The sequence below is a fragment of the Ictidomys tridecemlineatus genome, chromosome 3 (genome assembly GCF_052094955.1).
Source record: "Ictidomys tridecemlineatus isolate mIctTri1 chromosome 3, mIctTri1.hap1, whole genome shotgun sequence".
In the NCBI taxonomy this organism is placed as follows: Eukaryota; Metazoa; Chordata; class Mammalia; order Rodentia; family Sciuridae; genus Ictidomys; species Ictidomys tridecemlineatus.
In genome coordinates this window covers 6,045,992-6,065,512 of record NC_135479.1, presented here as the reverse complement: position 1 = coordinate 6,065,512, position 19,521 = coordinate 6,045,992, and the positions used below count along the sequence as shown (strand labels likewise).

Below are 19,521 nucleotides of genomic sequence, written 5' to 3'. Positions count from 1 at the left end.
CAGGAGCACTGTACCACTCTCCAGCCCTTTTTATTTTTTGAAACAGGATCTAATTAAATTGCCAAGGTGGCTTGGAATTTCAAGATCCCTCTGCCTCATTCTCATAAGTCACTGCAACTACAGGTGATGTACCACTATGTCCAGTCATCTAATTCTAAGGACACCACAAATTCCAATATTTAATAGTATTCTAGTGTATCAAGTAAAGAGAACTATCCTTACCTGATTTCTCCATACCAAGAACTTTTTTTTCAACACAGAGTATGGAACCCAGGCAAGCCTCTACCACTAAGCTATTATAACTCCAATATTTCTGGGGACTCAGTCTTTTGGAGTTGCCCAGGTTGACCTGGAAGTTGCGACCCTCCTGTCCTACCCACCAGTAGCTGAGATCATATATAGATGTGTTCAACCATGCTAGACTTTTCATTCTGAGAATTCTTGTCCAAGTTTCCCATTTTATAGTATAAATTTTGGAAAAACTGGCAGATACCACTACACAGAAAAGAAACTGAAATTCACTTGATTGCAGACTCATACATATACAAAGCTAAAAAACCTACTGAATCCCTCCTGTCTCTGGGGAGGGTCATCAACTACATAAAAGGTAATGTAAACACCACACTGAAACACAGTAGAGTGAATTAAGTGAAGTATTACATGCTAGCACTTGGAGAATTGACCAAAAAAGGTCATATGAATAGTCAGTGGGGAAAAGGAGAGGGGCATCAGGAAACACAATCTCAAAATTCTAGGTTTGCTTTTTTATTTTTACGCAATACCAGGGATTGGCCCCAGCCAATTTTTCTTTTGACATGGTCTCAAGAAATTGCTTAAGTTTTGACAAATTGCAGACACTGGTTTTGAACTTGTGATCTTCAACCTCCCAAGTCAATGGGATTATAGAGGTGTACCACCATGCCTGGCTCAAATATTTTTGAGACAGGGTCTTGCTAAAATTGACCACTCTGCCTTCCAATTTGCAATCCTTCTGTCTCAGCCCCTAGAGTAGCTGGAATATAATGGTGCACAACCACACCCAGCCCAAGTCCCAGTGACAAAAACCCTTCAGGGAATGTGGTGGAGCGTGCCTATAATCCCAGTGACTCTGAAGGTTAAGTAAGGGTAGGGAGACTGCCAACTTCTGGGCCAACCTGAACAATTTACCAAGATTCCTCTCTAAGGATCAAAAGTTCAGGAGCAGCAATTTAGTGAATCTGAAGCAACTTAGTAAGACCTTGTCTCAACATAAAACAGAAAAAGAGCTGGAGATGTGGGCTCAGTGGTTAAGCACCCCTGGGTTCAATCCTCAGTATCCTCACCCCAAGGAAAAGGATAAAACTGGATAAGCCATTTATAAAGCTATAATTTTTCTCCATATATTTAAAAAACTATAGTGTCTTGTATTTAACTCTAAGAGTAGAAATGTAGACATTTTCTGTCCTTCAACATCTATAAATGAGGAACAAAAACTTTGTTAGGTTTCTTAGTTACTCAAACTATGAGGTGACTAGCTGAGAAAGCAAAATCAGAATCTTTTAATACAGGAACTGCCCTATTCTGCCTTGGGTAGTGGTTACAAAAGAGAATATTCTTACTGAATGCCATAACATTATGACCCAAATAATTTGCTAGTATAGTTGCATTTTTGGAACTGGACTTAACAAAGCTTTATCTTCCTTTTTTTGTTTTGTTTTTGGCAGCAGAGGCTGCAACACTGAGTCACATCTAACCCTTTTTTTTTTTTTGAGACAAGGTCTCACTAAATTACTAAGGGCCTTGCTAAATTGTTGAGGCTAATTTGAATTTGAGATTCTCCTACCTCAGGCACCTGAGATGCTGGGATTACAGGTGTACCAAGCTTTTTTGAAGTTGCCAAAACTTCCAATGCCAGTCATTTATACAACTTTGCTACTCCTTGTTTATATGATTCGCTCAGAAATGCTTAACAATTTCATTCCTTCTCTGAAATGTTACTTCCAGCAGGCCCATTCAAATCATGTTTTATTCTAGGCTTCAACTTTTTATTTAATACTCTTCAGAATAAAGAAAACAGCTCATTTTAAACAAGAAGTTTATTTAAACAACAAGACGCTTGACTTGAAGGGAAAACTATCTAGGAATCTTTTTTAAGAGTAATTTACCCCTACTTAAAGACAGATTGCCCTACATGTAACAGCTACGTACAAAAAAGTTATAAAATTGTCCTTGGTTTTACAATGATAAATGAAAAACATTAAAATTCTCCAATCGAACAAGGTATGCAAGGATTTTTATGTTGTTCAGGTTTTTTTTTTGTTGTTTTTTTGTTTTTTGTTAAAACAGTGAGAGCAAAATAACTTACTGGAATATAAAGATAAGAGCTGAATGAGCATGCCACTAATGGAGAAAGGGGATATTTTCACAGAACCAGTATTTTTCCCCATCCCATCTCCATTTGATGTCAATCAAAACATATCATTGGCCATTTAGTTTAAAAAAAAAAAATGCAATATGCTTGTGCACATACACCAGTTACTTTATGTACAATAAAGGAATGGGGAAGGGGAAAATGAAAGAATAAAGAAAACTATACTGTAGTAGTCAGGATGTGGTGGAACCAAATTGCAGTTTTCTAATTGAGAATGTATTCTTGGTCTGTAAGAACAGAGTTCTGGAGTAAAGTAGCAGGTTCCCTTTTTAGTAGACACCTCCTGTCTGCTGCTGGAACACATCAATTGTATCTTCATCCTCCATTTCCAACTAGTATAAAACAGAAAAACAAATTTAAGACCACTGATTAATTTAGATGTCATGGATTAATCAGGCATCAAATTTGATTTAAGTAATTTTTCACTTGGCCTCCTTTTTAAATGAATGTCACAGAAATCTTGTTTTTTAAGTTAAAAAGCTAGATATGTCCACTGGACCTTACTGCAATATTTAGATCAGAAAAAGATGGGGAATAACTTGTCAATAGAAACTCAAGGAAATAAAACATGATACATTATATCCCAAAAATAAGGCTAAAAATAAAATTTAAAAATTAAGCAGATTAATAGCTTATAGTATGATTAGATTGTTTTTATGAATTTATAAAAATGAGTGTAGATAATAGGTAATAGGAGTTCTGAATCGCTTTATCATGCAAGTTTATTTATATAGAAAAAACAATTTAAAATTCCAAAATTATATTCAAAAATTTAGTTACCAAGATTTACTATCCACACACTATCTGTAAAACAACCATGGTGATAGGAAGGTCTTAGCACATATTGAAACACTGTAAAGTCAATCAGCTTTTTAATTATTTACTATGCTTCAAATTAATTAACTTTTAAACCATTCCTTCTAAAAACGGATCACCCTGCCCCTCAGAACTGGGGACTCTAACCAGGGGTGCTCTACCTCCCCAGCCCTTTTTTTAAATTTTTGAGACAGGGTCTCACTAAATTTTCAGGTTGGCCCAGAACTTGTGACCCTCCTGCCTCAGCCTTAGGACTTTCTGGGATTACAGGAAAACACCACCGCACCCAGCTAAATAGTGATTTTTAAAAAATAAAATAGTTCCCTTGGATACCTTAGACAAGAAAGGAAGCTCGTTCTAAGTAGATACAAATAGACTAAAAGTAGAGGTAATATTAAATATTAAAATATTCTTAACGCTAGTTCTAGTTGGGTATGGTGGCTACTTGCCTATAATCCCAAAGATTGTATTGGGGAAGCAGAGGCAGGAGGTAGAAAGTTCACAAATTCAAGCAAGAACAGGTTTAACAATTTAAACAAACCTGTCTCAAAAACAAACAAACAAAAACAAAAACAAAAAAAACCAACCTGTGGATATATTGCTCAGTGATAACACACCCAGTACCTAAATAAAATAAATCCATGACTCTCATTTCCCACTTCTATAAAATATCACTCAGTTATAACAATTAAAAATGAGTCCAAGAAAATAAACCATAACCATTTAGCAGAATGAGGGGCACATACTAATCATTTGTGTTCGTAAATAGAACTTTTTATGTAATTTGAGAAAAACTGTGAGAGTTCTAAAATGAATCAAAATAATTCCAAGCTGTACTTAAACATTTTATAATCCCTCACGGGGAGTTTTTCTCCCCTACCACCAATCCTGTACTGGGGACTGAAATCTGTGACTTTACCACTTAGCCACATCCCAGACATTTATATTTTTGAGACATGGTTTTGCAAAATTTCAGAAGCTGACTTGCAATCCTCCCACCTCCACCTCTCAAAACTGCTGGGATTACAGATGTACACCACAAAGCCCACCTTAAAAGGCTCTTTAATTAAGGCTTACCTTTTCATACTGAAATGTCACTTTTCTTTGGGGGTGGGGTGGGGCGGGGAGAATCAGGGATTGAACTCAGAGGCATTCTACCACTGAGCCACATCCCTAGCCCCTATTCTATATTTTATTAGACAGTCTTGCTGAGTTGCTTAGCACCTCAATAAATTGCTGAAGCTGGCTTTGAACTTGTGATTCTCCTGCCTCCACGCTTTGCATTACAGGATTGTGCCCAGCTTGAATTGTTACATTTTTAACTAAAACTATAAAAGCCTTCCAAAAAAAGGGCCATCATTTATAGACTATAGCACCTCCTAGCGGCTACACTATGCAATTGCTTTATGGAGACTCACCAATGGAAATTTCTACAAAATATTCTCCCCTAGAGAACTCAGATATGTCGATTTTTTGAAGATCATCAACACATCAATTTTTTGAAGATCATCAACCACATCTGGATGTGCTACTTCATTAATACCACACTTATCTTTCTTACACTGGGCAACAAAATTGAAATTCAAAAGTATAAATGATGCAATTTAAATTTCTGCTAGCAAGTTAATTATTTGTTTCCAGGACTAAAGTCTTAAATTGAAATGGTAAATAGAAACAAAGTGTTCTGCCATAGGAGACAGACCAACCAATCCCATACAAGTCACAGAACTGATATGTAAAAAAGATTAAGGATCAGAGATCATCACCTTTCTTACAAAGTGTTTGAAAAATCTCTTATTATCAAGAGTTCTTCCTGTCAAACTAAGGTATCAGGAGACTTTTCAGCTAAGAGTAATTAATTCTCGAGAATAGATGAAAACAAATTCACTTCAGCATGAGGAATTTAAGTGGACAGGATCAATAGCCAACCAATTACCTGTGGAGAACCCTGGATATGATCAAGAGCTGCAACAACAAAAACAAATGAAACTTATATTCTGAAGAAAGAGACAATGATTTTAATTATTTTTCCCAAATAATGCTCACAACAAGGGAAAAATGGGATTTATTAAGTAATTAAATAACCCTTTACTGAGTGGTAACTGAGTAATTAAAAACCACACTGGCATTTCCTCAATCTAGTCCAATTTTTCTCTTTCTAATGTCCCTTGGAGACAACAATTACTCTCCAAGTCAAAAAGTTTACAAATTGATACACAAACCTGTTTAAAAAAAGCACAATTTTTCTAAATAACAGAGACTTTACCTGTGCAGGTGTGTCTGTTTCATTAATTGGCTGCCCGTCAAATCGGAATCTGATCTGCCTCATCGACAAACCCTGAACAAGAGTTTAAAAGCAATAAGCAGCATGTAAAGAAAAAACTCCATTTAGATAAAACTATACACATATTTAAATATTTAACCATAAATATTAAAAGAGATATCTAATAAATAACCATCAATAAGTTAACATTTTTATGTGGGTAAAAAGATGTGAGGTGATTCTTACTTTCTTTAAAATGCAGCATGTTTGATTTTTTTGAAAAGAATAAATTGAGCTGGGAAGCCAGGTGCAGTGGCACACACCTGTTTTGGGTAATCCTGGAAACTCAGTGACTAAAACAGGGATTATAAATCCAAGATCAGCTCCAGCAACTTAGTGAGACCCTGTCTCAAAAAATAAAAAGGGCTGGGAATACAGCTCAGTGGTGAAGCACCCTTGAGAAAAAGTCCCCCAGATGGACGTGTTGGTACACACCTGTAATCATAGCGGCTTGGGAGGCTGATACATGAGGATCGCAGGTTCAAAGCCAGCCTCAGCAAAAGCAAGGCTAGCTACTCAGTGAGTCCTGTCTAAAAAAGACCCTATCTCAAAACTGAGGAGTCAAAAAAAAAGGTGGTGGGGCTGGGGCTATAGCTCAATTGGTAGAGTGCTTGCCTCATACACACAGGACTCTGGGTTCAATCCCCAGTAAAATTTAAAAAAAAAAAAAAATTGGGGGGCTGGGGTTGTGGCTCAGTGGTATAGCACTCACCTAGCACGTTCGAGCCTCAGCACCACATAAAAATAAATAAAGGTACTATGTCCAACTAAAAAATAAATATTAAAAAAATAATAGGGGCTGGGGTTGTGGCTCAGTGGTACAGTGCTTGCCTCGCACATGTGAGACCCTGGGTTTGATCCTCAACACCACATAAAAAAATAAATAAGTGAAATAAAGGTGTTGAAAAACAAAATAGTAATAAGGAATAGGGATGTGATTAGTGGTCAAGCACTTCTGGGTTCAACCTCTGGTACCCACCCACTCAATTGAGTTTAGCTTTAAGATATATAGCCCCTTCTGCAAAACTGATTCCAAGGTAGACACAGGGGCACACACCTGTAGTCCCAATGGCTCCAGACACTGAGACAGGAGGATCTTGAGTTCAAAGCCAGCCTCAACAATTTTTGTGAGGCTCTGGCAACTCGGTGCGATCCTGACATAAAAAGGGCTAGGGGATATGGTTCAGTGGTTAAATGCCCCTGGCTTCAATCCCAGGTACCAAAACCAAACCAAACAAAAAACCTAATTCCAGTGTTTCATTTGAGAAGCATTACTTACCTGATAAAGAAGAGGCAAGAATGGGGGGAAGGGAAAAGCAGCAAAGCTGTTGGCAATGACAGCCAAATGACAACAAGAAAATAAAGTATCTTTAGAGGCAGGCTGGAGATAAATTAACTTAGTCACTCCTGTATCATGTTCAATTTTAAACTTATTACAAACTTATTGTTACATCAACACCCTTAAATATAAATTGATACTTCAAAGAATTAAAAGGAAGTATTCAAAATATTGAAACAAAGTAATAAAACATTTGCATAACATCTGCATTCCCCTTTAACAAGGAGTCACTGAACCTGTGCTTAAATATATCCATAAATAGGAAGATCATAATGATTTCCTTTAAAATCCTAGTCAAGTATTCAAAATGACAAATTTATGGGCTGGGGCTGTAGCTCAGTGGTAGAGCACTCATCTCACAAGCACCACATAAAAAATAAAGAAAATAAACACAAAAATCGTGTCCATCTACAACTAAAAAAAATTTTAAAAAAGCAATTTTGCAGGCTGGGGATATGGTTCAACTGGTAGCCTGCTCGCCTAGCATGCGTGCGGCCCGGGTTCGATCCTCAGCACCACATACAAAGATGTTGTGTCCGCCGAGAACTAAAAAATATTAAAAAATTCTCTCTCACTCTCTTAAAAAAAAAAAAAAGCAATTTTGCAATTGAAGAATTGAAAAATAAAAACAATTTTAAAAAAGGAAGGATTCAATGCCAAGCCATCAACTGCTCAGTATTTTTTTTTTTTTTGAGAATTTTAACATTTATTTTTTAGTTTTTGGTGGACACAACATTTTTGTTTGTATGTGGTGCTGAGGATTGAACCCGGGCCGCAAGCATGCCAGGTGAGCGCGCTACCGCTTGAGCCACATCCCCAGCCCCAGAATTTTGTATCTACAAATAATATTCCATTAAAGAAACTCCTTGCGTCAATAAAATACTAAGCACCTTCTGTATTCTGGGGTTCTTGTTTCAACCACTGAGCCACATCAACCAGTCCTATTTTGTAATTTATTTAGAGGTAGGGTCTTAGTACTGAGTTGCGTTAGCACCTCGATTTTGCTGAGGCTGGCTTTGAACCCGCAATGTTCCTGCCTCAGCTTCCCCAGCTGCTGGGATTACAGGAATGTGCCACTGTGTGGGGACCCCCTTATTTAAAAAATGTAACAGAGGGCTGGGGCTGTAGCCCAGTGGCAGAACACTCGCATGGCAATCATGAGGCACTTAGTTCAATCCTCAGCACCACATAAAAATAAACAAAATAAAAGCATTCTGTCCATCTACAACTACAAATAAATAAATAAAATAAGTGAAGGGGCATTTTAGCACTGCACTATATCCTCAGACCTTTTTATCTAAGTAAGGTCTCACTAATTTGCTGAGGCTGGCCTTGAACCTGTGAACCTCCTATATCAACCTCCTGAGTAGGTGAGATTATGGCAAGCACCACCATACAATGGCTAAACTGGAAATTTTTGAAAGACCCAACATGAAATATTAAGTTACTTGTAGTCATTGATCTACCATAATAGTTTTCTCAGATAATTTAACTCCTGCTTTTCCTCCTCAAAAAAAGTTCTAAATCTAAAGAAGATGTGCCTTTAAGATACTGCAAACTGAGGCTGGGATTTGCAGCTCAGGGGTAGAGTGCTTGCCTAGCAATGTGTGAGGCACTGGATTTCTGGGTTTGATCCTCAGCACCACATAAAAATAAAGGTATTGTGTCTAACTACAAATATATATATATATATATATATATATATATATCATCCCTGAATTAGCTATGACCTGAGAGTTTCAATTTCTTTATTTCTTTTCTTTTTTTTTTTTTTGAGAGAGAGATAATTTTTAATATTTATTTCTTAGTTCTCGGCGGACACAACATTTTTGTTGGTATGTGGTGCTGAGGATGGAACCCGGGCCACACGCATGCCAGACGAGCGCGCTACCGCCTGAGCCACATTCCCAGCCCATCAATTTCTTTATTTCAATTTCACAAAAATAAACTGGAATAAATTGGTGATTCTGTTTTCTGAAACCACGAGACGCTCCAAGATAAAATCAAAACAAAACCATACTAGAATGAAACAGCATGCTTTCTCAGCTGAAACACATGATTGACAGTGGATGTCAATCATATGTTTATTACAAATAAAAATCATTGGTAATTTATTTAGAGGTAGGGTCTAAACTTATTAGTTTGAATGTACTCTACCATTTTACAAGCATTGTTTGAGCTTGTTCTACATATCAAGTACTGGTTTAGAGCAAGAAGTCCCTATTGGGCTTGAAATGAGGCTCAGTGGTAGTGGTAGAATGTTTGCTTAGCATGCATGAGGCCCTGGGTTTGATAACTGGCACCATCAAAGAGCTTACATTTTAGTGGAGACAATTAAAGCTCTTCAGAAGTAATGGATAAAAACTAAAATAAAATGGCTGTAAGCCATGAGACCATTTACCTCATCTATCCATAAAAATGTTAGCTACATGGGTGCAATGGCACAATCCTGTAATCCTAGCTACTCGGGAGGTTGAAGCCCTGGGTTCAGCAGGGCACACATGCAATCTCAGCCACTTGGGAAGTTGAGGCAGGAGGACTGCAGGTTCCAGGCCAGCCTCAGCAACTTAGTAAGTCCTAAGCACGTAGCAAAACCCTGTGTCAAAAAGAAAAAAAAAAAAAGGCTGGGGATGTTGCTCAGTGATCAAACCCTGGACTCAATCCTCAGCATTACAAAAAACAAATGTATCAAATAATAAAAAGGGCTGGGGGCATAGCACAGTGAGTGACAGATTGCACTTATCAATGCTCAATCTAAAAAAAAAAAAAAAAAAAAAACTTATCATTCTAACATCAATCAACATTTAAAAATTAAGGTTTTCCTTTTTAATACCAAGTCCTCAAAACTTCACATTGTATATTTTACATTTTTTAAAAAATATTTTTTAGTTGCACAATACCTTTTTGGGCACAATACCTTTATTTATTTATATTGGTGCTGAGGATGGTACCCAGGGCTCACACATGCTAGGTGAGCTCTCCCGCTAAGCCACAACACTAGCTCTTGTACATTTTACATTTTAAAGCACATCTCAATATTAGCTATATTCCAAATGGTCAATAGTGACATGTGGCTTCTGGCTACCATATTATACAGCATACATAAAAGAACAGAAATTGCTGCAGATTTTATAAATTATGACAGCATCATCAAGGATGAGTCCAAGATTTGGAGATACCAGGGATTAAACCTGGGGCAGTTCACCACTAAGCCACACCCCCAGCCTGGTTTTTAGTTTGAAACAGGATCTAAGTTGCTGAGGCTGGCTTTGAACTTATGATATTCCTACCTCAGCCTCTCAAACTTTGGGGAGGGCTGGGGTTGTAGCTTAGTGGTAGAGTGCTCGCCTTGCATGCACCAGGCACTGGGTTCGATCCTTAGCACCCAGTAAAACATAAATACAGGCCAAGCGCCTGTAATTCCAGGGTCTGAGAAAAGGAGGATAGAGTTCAAAGCCAGCCTCAGCAACAGTGAGGTGCTTAGCAACTCAGTGAGACCCTACCTATAACTAAAATACAAAATAGGGCTGGGGATGTTGCTCAGTAGTTGAGTGCCCAGAGTTCAATTCCCAGTAATAAATTATATATATATATATATAAATTTAATGTTCCCTAGTAAAAAATCCTCAATCACGAGCTGGGAGAGGTGGCACATGCCTATAATCCCAAGGACTCGGGAAGCTGAGGTAGGAAGCTAGGAGGATTACAAATTCAAGGCCACCTTCAGCAGCAAAGCAAGATCCAGACTCGAAATTAAAAATGAAAAGAACTGGGAGGGCTGGGGATGTGGCTCAAGCAGTAGCGTGCTCGTCTGGCATGAGCGGGGTGCTGGGTTCAAATCTCAGCACCACATAAAAATAAAGATGTGTCCACCGAAAACTGAAAAATAAACATTAAAAAAAAATTCTCTTCTCTTCCTCTCTCTTAAAAAAGAAAAGAAATTAAGAAAAAGAAGAAAACTGGGAATATAGCTTAATAGTAGAGTGCCCCTGGGTTCAATCAGCAGTAACACAAACACAAATCCTTGATTAGTAATTCACAACTGGTGGGCTGGGGATGTGGCTCAAGCGGTAGTTCGCTCGCCTGGCATGCGTGCGGCCCGGGTTCGATCCTCAGCACCACATACCAACAAAGATGTTGTGTCTGCCGAGAACTAAAAAATAAATATTAAAAAAAAAAAAAAAAAGTAATTCACAACTGCCAAAAAACTTTAGCTTTGCAAATTGGACTAGATAAAGTCTTTGATAGCCTGTACCTGAAGCAGGCAATCAGATCAATTATGTGACATTTTAAACTCTTCCTTAGACAAGGGAAACTAAATTCACAATAGGTGAATTATGGAATCAACACAGGTTGAATGGATTAAGAAACTGAGATACACGCATGCACAAAGAGTTCTACTCAACCATAAATTATAAAATCATGTCATTTACTGGTAAATGGATGGAAATGGAGAATATCATGCTAAGTGACATAAGCCAGAGCTTGCCTGGCACTTGGAGGGGCAGGCTTTGATCCTTGACACCAGATAAAAATAAATAAAATAATAAAGGTATTATGTCCATCTACAAGTAAAAACAAAGAAATACACAGAAACTCAAAAGTTGAATGTTTTTCTCTCAATGTGGAAGCTAAAATAAAATAACGGAAGAGGGGGACTAAGGATGTGGTTCAGTAGTAAAGCACTTGCCCCATGTGTGGGACACCCAAGTTGCATCCCCAGCGCCACAGAATAATAAGTAAATAAATATAGTAATTTTAAAAAATAAAGGAAAGGGGGAGGGAAGGATAGGAAAGCATAAAGGGAAATCGGTAATGTAGGAGGAGATCAAGAGGCACAGTGGAGGGTTGGGTAAGGGGAGTCAATGTAGAATGAATTCTTAAAAAAATCATGTTATACGCATATATAGATGTACCACAGGGAATTTCACCTTTATGCATGAATAAAAAGAACCAGTTAAATATAGACAACCAAAAGAAAGTCCAGTAAAGGATGTAGAATGAGGGAGCAGAGGGAAAGGGGGAAGAGAAAAAGGGGATTTTGAACTGAAATCAAATTCCATGCACACATGAGTTTGCCAGGATGAATCAAACCACTATGTGTAACTATAAAGCTCTAATAACTAGATTGGGGATATGGTTCAGTTGGTAAGTGTTTGCTCTTCATGTACCAGCACCAAACAAAAGAAAAAAAAAATATATATATATATGTATATAATATACAATAACTTAAAAATTCTATTTCTTTTGAAAAACAAACAGGGATCATCTTGCTCAAAACTCAAGAGGTAAAGCAGGGCACAGTGGTGCACACCTTAATCCCAGTGGCTCAGGAGACAGACAGGATTGTGAGTTCAAAGCCAGCCTCAGAAAATTAGCAAGGCCCTAAGCAGCTCAGTGAGACCCTATCTCAAAATAAAATACAAAAATAGGACTGGGATTGTGACTCCGTGCTTCACTGCCCCCGAGTTCAATTCTTGATGCCCAAAAATAAATAAGCAAAATTTATTAAAAATTTTAAAAGAAAAAAAAAAATGAAGGGCTAGGGAGCTAGGGATGTAGTAAGTAGCTCAATGGTTAAGTCTCCCTAGATTCAGTCACAAGTTGGGGAAAAAAAAAGAAATCAAACCTAAAGAGGTCATTCCCAACTTAAGAGGAAATAGGAATAAATATCTTTCAGAGCTCTTTCTGGATCAGATCTTAACTCAGGGAGTTAAGATCTGATCCAGATAAGCCAATCCCCAGATTTTTTCTTTTCTTTTTCTTTCTTTCTTTCTTTTTTCTTTTTTTGTTTGAGACAGGGTCTAACTAAGTTGTTGGGGGGTCTCACTAAATTGTTGAGGCTGGCCTACTTGCAATCCTCCCGTCTCAGTCTCCAGAATCACTGGGATTATAGTCATGTGCCACCATGCCTATTTTTTAATGGACTACCAGTGTTTCTGTCTTCTCTACTGCAAATCAACGAGTGACTGTAATAAGTTTAATTAAATGTAACCCAATCTTAGTCTTAGGACCCAATAACCAGAAAAATTCAAGGAAAATAGGCTAAAATTGTAATAGGCTAAATTTGATTTTAAAAGCAGGAAAACACAAAATTTATGGACTGACCTTGGTCTTAGAATAATCTCCTATAAGAACAATCTGAAATATAGAGGATATGCTATGTTTTTTGTTTCTGGCACTTAGTTTGATGCCCCTACTACCTTGCAGGAATTTAGTAAATAGCAGATGAATAAAAACAATAATTTAATAAAACATTAATTGCTGAACTGGGTGATGGGTAGTCTTCATAAAATTCTTTCAATTTCACTCTCTAAAGTATTAAACAATGATGGGGCTGGGGTTTCAGCTCAGCAGTAAAGTGCTTGCCTCACACTTGTGAGATACTGGGTTCGATCTTCAGCACCACATAAAAAATAAATAAGATAAATAAAGATATTGTATCCACCTTTAAAAAAAATCTTTTTAAAAAAAGTATTAAACAATGACAATTTAAAACCTAAAATCTGGCACACCTGTAATCCTTGAACTTGTGATCTTCCTCCCTCACTGGGACTATAGGCACACACCACTGAACCTGGCAAAAGGTAAACTTTTTTTTTTAAATTTAGTTGTAGATGAATAATTTTTATTTATTTTTATGTAGTGCTGAGGATTGAACCCAGTGCCTCACACATACGAGGCAAGCACTTCACCACTCAGCTACAACCTCAACCCCGCAAAACGTAAACTTTCTTGCCCTAAACAAGCAGTTTTCCAAATCACACTCATCAGACATTATGATACATCAAGATACAATTACTAAGCTTGGTGTGGTGGCACATGTCAGTAATCCCAGCTGCTCAGGAGGCTTAGGCAGGAGGATCACAAACTCAAAGCCAGCCTCAACAACTTAGCAAGGCACTAAGCAATTCAGTGAGGCCCTCTCTCCAAATAAAATACAAAACAGGGCTAGAGACGAGGCTTGGTAGCCAAGTGCCCCTGAGTCCAATCCCCAGTTACCCACCCCCCAAAAACAAAACTAAGATTTTATAATAATTACAGAAAATATATGAAGACCATATTTTCACCAACAACCAAATAAATGCCTATTTTTCTTTTTTTTTTTTCCTTGCAGTATCAGGGATTGAACTCAGTTGCACTCTATCACTGAGCTACAATTCCAGCCTTTTATTTTTATTGAGACAGAGTGTCAATCAACTGCAAAGCTGACCTCAAACTTTCAATCCTCCTGCCTCAGCCTCCATAGTCACTGGGATTACAGGCCAGCATCATTGAACCCTTTACTTTCTAAAAGTATTTTGTATTTGTACTTATCCCCTTTGCATAAGGTTTTGCTACCAACCTTTAAAATTTCCCCATATTCTGAGGGGAGTAGTGTTCAAATACAGAAGATGCCAGTGCATAAATATTTTAGCACAGTAAGTACATGTTTGGACTGTGGAAAAGCTTAGTTGTACATCCTTAGTACCACCACCACACACAAAAAAAACTTTATGCTTAATAATTTGGGAGGGATTTCACCAAAAAATTCTTCAAATGAGAACATGTTAAATATCTTTGAAAAGAATTGCAAATGTAGCTAGTACAGTGGCACATGCCTGTAATGCCAGTGGTTCAGGAGGCTGAGGAGCTCAAAGCCAGCCTCAGCAAGAGTGAGGTGCTAAGTAATTCAGTGAGACCCTGTCTCTAAATAAAATACAAAACAGAGCTGGGGATGTGGCTAAGTGATTGAGTGCCCCCCCCCGTAAGATCCCTATACCCACCCCCCAAAAAAAATTGCAAATTTATTCTGGGCCTGGTGCTATACACCTGTAATGCTGAGAACTCAGGAAGTTGAGATAGGAGAATGACAAGTTTGAGGCTCACCTCAGCAACTTAGCAATACCTTGTCTCCAAAAACAAAGACTGAGGATGTAGCTCAGTGATAAAAAGCGCTCCTAGGTTAAATCTGTATATGAAAATTAAAGTATGAGCAAAAAGTAGGAAGGGTGGCACAAGTATGTAATCCCAGCAACTTTGGAGGATGAGGCAGAAAAATGGCAAATTCAAGGCCAGCCTTGGCAATTTAATGAGACCATCTCAAAGTAAAAAATAATGTGGATGTAGTTCAATGGTAGAGAATCCTTGAATCCAATCTCCAGGACCCACCCCAAAAAGCAAAATTATGAACACAGAAACAGATATGGGGTGGCTCAGGCCTATAATCCTAGTGACTTGGGAGGCCGATACAGGAGGATCATAAGTTTAAGGCTAGTATTGGCAACTTAGCACAGTTCTAAACAACTTAGTGAGACCCTGTGTCAAAATAAAAAATAAAAATAAAAAAGGGTTGGGGATGTGGTTCAGTGGCAAAGCACCCTTGGGTTCAACTCCCAGTACTAAAAAAAAAAAAAAAGAGCACATCATTCTCCTTTCACATTAAAATAAAATATATATAAATTAAAGCTGTGAAAAAAAACGGGCTGGGGATGTGGCTCAAGCAGTAGCACGCTCGCCTGGCATGTGCAGGGCGCTAGGTTCGATCCTTAGCACCACATAAAATAAAATAAAGATGTTGTGTCCACCAAAAACTGAAAAATAAATATTAAAAAATTCTCTCTAAAAAAACTCAAAACATTTGTGACTTCAAATGTCCTTAGGTGTCATAGATGTCAAGCATCAGCTCAAACTCTATTTGGGAGCTTGGCATTTTTGTCGTTGTTGTTTTTCCCACCTTTTTTACATTCAGGAAGACAAAAAAAAAAAAAAAAAAGCTGCCAGGTTGAATGAACCAATCTATGATTCAGTGTTTTGGTTAAACTTGCAAAAGCCACCTTTAAGCTGGGTGCGGTGGTGCACACCTGTAATCCCAGTGGTTCAGGCAGTTGAGGTAGGATGATCATGAGTTCAAAGCCAGCCTCATCAAGCCCTAGATAAGCAACTCAGGGAGACCCTGTCTCTAGATAAAATACAAAACAGGGCTGAGGATGTGGCTCTATGGTCAAGTGCCCTGAGTTTAATCCCCAATACTCCATCCACAAAAACCACTTTAAACTTGTCTTTGTCTTATTATAGACTCAAGCTCCCAAAAGGAATCTTCTTTATCTTAGTAAAAGCTTATATTGATTTCCCAGCATTCAAAGTACTACTTTTTCATGGTATCTACATACTGTTTTTTCTAAATAAAATGCAAATGCCCCTATAGCAAAATTTATGCTTGGTTCAGCAGGATTATAATTTTTCTGACCTCTAGGGTTAGGAATATAAGTGGTAGAGATTAATGCTTTGTCCTTATAACCACATTTAACTTTACTTCCAAAGTGGTTAAAATATTCTAAAGGTTCCAACAACAAAAAAAAAAAAAAAAATTAAATTTTAAAAAAGAGAACCAGAGAAGAAATTTTCCACGTTCACTCATTTTCTTATTAAAGCAAAATCACACACCCTTGGGAACTAGCCAAGTGAATAAAATTTGATGTACTTCTGGTTTAATATTAGAATCATAATACTAACCAAAGCATCTTAAGGGTTTTCATGAATAATCGATAATCAAAAATTGATGACAAATATATATATAAAGTCATAGTAATAATAGGCCAGTCTACTCTATTATTCTATAATAGTCTCTAAAAACTTTTTTCAAAATAAGGGCATTTAGGGTAAGTACACATATCAATTCCTCACCTGTCGTTCACAATATGCTTTCATTAGTTTACTAAGTGGTGTATGCCTCTTAATCTTAAACTGCACCACAGAACCATCCTGCCCCGCCACCTTCAAGTTAATATGATCGTTGTTCTCAGTCTTGACTCCTTCCTGTTGAAAGAAAAATAAAGTAGTATTTGGAAAATGTGAAAAACAGTAGCAGCAGCAGCAGTGCAAGTTGCTTAAAAAAAAAAAAAATCAACAGGTTTCTTATTCAGTATGATCAAGCAGCATACAGCTATTTTTAGACCCCAAAATTAATCTGAAATACTACAAATTCTGCAGCATCAGTATTAGATAGCTGTAGCAGAAAAACCTACATAAAATGCTATCAATGACAACAATACATTTTAAAATATGGGTCCCACTCAATTTATTACGACGTTCTCTTCAGGCTGAACTGTCTAAAATGGCACATCTTCTGTCACTGCCAAAATCTCTCCCGACGCCCCAAAAAAAGATTTAAAAAAAAGTGTCCTTTCTCTTCACAAAGTGCTTTAAGTACAATTGATGAAACAGTGCAAGGAGGGAAATTGCAATTCAAAACTCAACTCTCTTCTCTTGTTAAAAAGTTACCAAACTCGACTTAATAACTTAAATCCAATTCCAACCTCCACGTTAAAAAACTCCAGTGAGGTAAATCCTCCGGTCTCTCCCGAGCCTCGGTACTAACTCAGAGCCACGAGTAACCGTGGGGATCAGAAGCATCATTTTGTTTATTTTTAGTCAGGAGCGCTTTTCCTCCCCTCCCCTTTGTTGTCACGGGTCAAACATACAGGTTTCTTCCAAATCTTCTGTATAGATGTCGACCCGACCCCAAGTTCACCAAAACCAAGTGTGGAAAGAATTCTGCTGCCCCTAAGTCACTCCAGAAAGCAGTGCTGAGGGAGGGGAGCGTGTCAAACCACCCCAAGTGGCAGGTCCCCTGTGGCCTGGAGATGCGCGTCCCTGGTCCTCCAGGGAAGTCTCCCGTGCCTCCAAGCCGCGCTCCGCTCCGAAGTTAAGCCCCACTCGGACCTCGGCCTCCAACTTCGCGGAGCCACATGGCCCCTGCGCCTCGGGGGCAGCTGGCACCGGGCAGGGCCGCCGCCCCTCCCCCTCGGGCTCCGAGGCCACGGAGGTGGGAGCCTCTCCCCGGGAACCCCCGGCCGCCGGCATCCGGCTCCCGGCGCGCCCGCGGTCCATTGATTCTCCCCAGCGCCGCCGGCCGCCGCGGCCCTGGGCAAGGGTCCCGCACGCCCGCCGCCCCCCACCCCAAGTGCGGCAGTCGAGGGCCGGGGAGTCTCGCCACCGGCGGGCAGCACCGCACGGTCGCGGAGTCCGCGGAGTCCAGGCACCGCGCGCCCAACGTCCTCCTCACGCGCAGGCGGCCGGCCGAGCAGCCCGCGCGGGGATGGGGCTCGCTGGCGCTCGCGATCCGCCGCCCGCCTCGCGCCGCGCGCGCGCGGAGGCCCCGGGGGCGGGGGAGGGCGGCGGGCCTCCTCCGGCGCGGGAGGGAGGAAGAGAGGGAGGGAGGAAAATGGCGCGGAGCGCCCGGGCCTGAGCCGCGGCCGGCCCTGTGGGGGGCCCGGGAGGCGCTAGGAGCCGCGGCGGGCTCGGCCGGCCCCCAGGCGCCGGCGTTCCCGGGTCCCCCGACGAAGCGAGGGGCCGGCGCCAAGCTCACCTTGGGCTTTTCGTCGGCCATGGCGAGCGCCGGAGTCTCCTCAGCTGCCGCTTCACAAAAGAGGTACCAGGTCCGCACCGAACGAGCACACAAGCAGCTCCAGGAGCGGCAGAAGAAGGAGGCGGCAGCGCTGGACGAGGGAGAGGGCGCGCGCACGTCGTGCGCTCCCTCCCCCCACCCTGCGTGCGCGAGCACGAGCCGCCGGGACCTCCTATTGGCTGTAGCCTCGCGGGAGCGCGCAACGCTTACATAACCACCCCCATCCCCCGCCCCGCGCTGCCGCCGCCTGGGCCAGGCGCCCGCCAGGCCGGCGGGAAGAGGCGCGGACACGCGCACCCGGGCTGCCGCGGGGGCGCGCCTGGCTCTGGGCGGGGCTGTATTGTCCTCCTTCTGTGGTGGAGCATAATCAAAATGGCTTCCAGCTGGTCCTCGGCGAGGACGGGAGAGGCTCGAGGCCTTCGACGTGAGCCTTGGGCCGGGGAAGGCGGCCCTACTAGACGTGGAAAGGGGAGCCGAAATCCAACCCAGCGTGAGGCTCCTCAGAGACATACTCTTGTCACGTGAGCCAGGCGCAGCCCTCGCTGGCTTGGGGGAGCATCACACGTCCTACCTGCCAGCCCCATCCCTAAAGGTTAAAGCTTCACCCTCAACAGGCTGCCACCTGCTCTCGCCTTCACTGCGACGACCGCTTCCGCGCTGCTGGGAGCCCTCGACGGGGACTCGCTTATCATTCCAAGGACCTCCTTGCTCCAGGCCAGCCTTCCAGCTCCAGGAGGAAAGGCTCCATCAGGAGCGCACCAATACGAAGCTCCCACACCAAGCGCTTCCCCCGACGGCCCAGTGACCCCACGGCCATGGCCGAGGTGCTGCGGGACACAGCCTCGCAGTCCACCTTCTGCTTCTGAGTCCTGTGTTTATTCTCTCAGTTCCCCCCGGGGGGAGCGGGGACAATTCGATTCTGTTAGGTTTCCACCATAGCCGTCTTCTTTCTTGGTCACACAGCTTGAAAAAGATCCATGTCTCCACCTCTGTCACCCCCCACTCACTCCTCAGTCCTCTGAAATGTGGTACTGTGCCCCCGCCACCCAGCGCCACCAAAAATCGCCTTCACCAAATCCACCATGCGTCCCATATGTCATCCCTTTTCTTGAATTCCTAGAAACTTTGCAGGAAGTAGGTTTTCCTCTCACCTCTGGCCTGTCCTTTAGCACTCCTCGCGATTTTTTTTTTTTTTTTTTTGTTCCTTAACTCTTCCCTTGACTGTTCTTGGGTTTTGTTCTAAC

General features: G+C 40.8%; 1 protein-coding gene across 2 annotated transcripts; it reads right to left on the bottom strand.

Annotated features, from left to right (window-relative positions):
• Positions 1 to 2,057: 2,057 nt before the first annotated feature.
• On the bottom strand, positions 2,058 to 18,420 carry Sumo2 (small ubiquitin like modifier 2). Of its 2 annotated transcripts, XM_078041710.1 has the most exons (4): positions 18,239 to 18,412; positions 16,555 to 16,686; positions 5,493 to 5,564; positions 2,058 to 2,742 (listed from the first exon to the last, which is right to left on the bottom strand). In XM_078041710.1, the coding sequence occupies exons 1-4, from the start codon at positions 18,257 to 18,259 to the stop codon at positions 2,680 to 2,682; spliced, it is 288 nt and encodes a 95-aa protein (XP_077897836.1). In that variant the 5' UTR covers positions 18,260 to 18,412; the 3' UTR covers positions 2,058 to 2,679. The 2 variants fall into 2 exon arrangements, with proteins under 2 accessions (XP_077897836.1, XP_077897838.1); XM_078041712.1 differs by lacking the exon at positions 5,493 to 5,564 and having other exon boundaries at positions 18,239 to 18,420.
• Positions 18,421 to 19,521: the final 1,101 nt, after the last annotated feature.

Coding starts and splice junctions, on each gene's coding strand:
- Sumo2 (XM_078041710.1), bottom strand. CDS start 18,259: ATGGCCGACGAAAAGCCCAAG. Junction 16,687..18,238: donor TGGCCGACGAAAAGCCCAAG/GTGAGCTTGGCG, acceptor TTCTTTCAACAG/GAAGGAGTCAAGACTGAGAA. Junction 2,743..5,492: donor AAACAGACACACCTGCACAG/GTAAAGTCTCTG, acceptor GTTTTATACTAG/TTGGAAATGGAGGATGAAGA.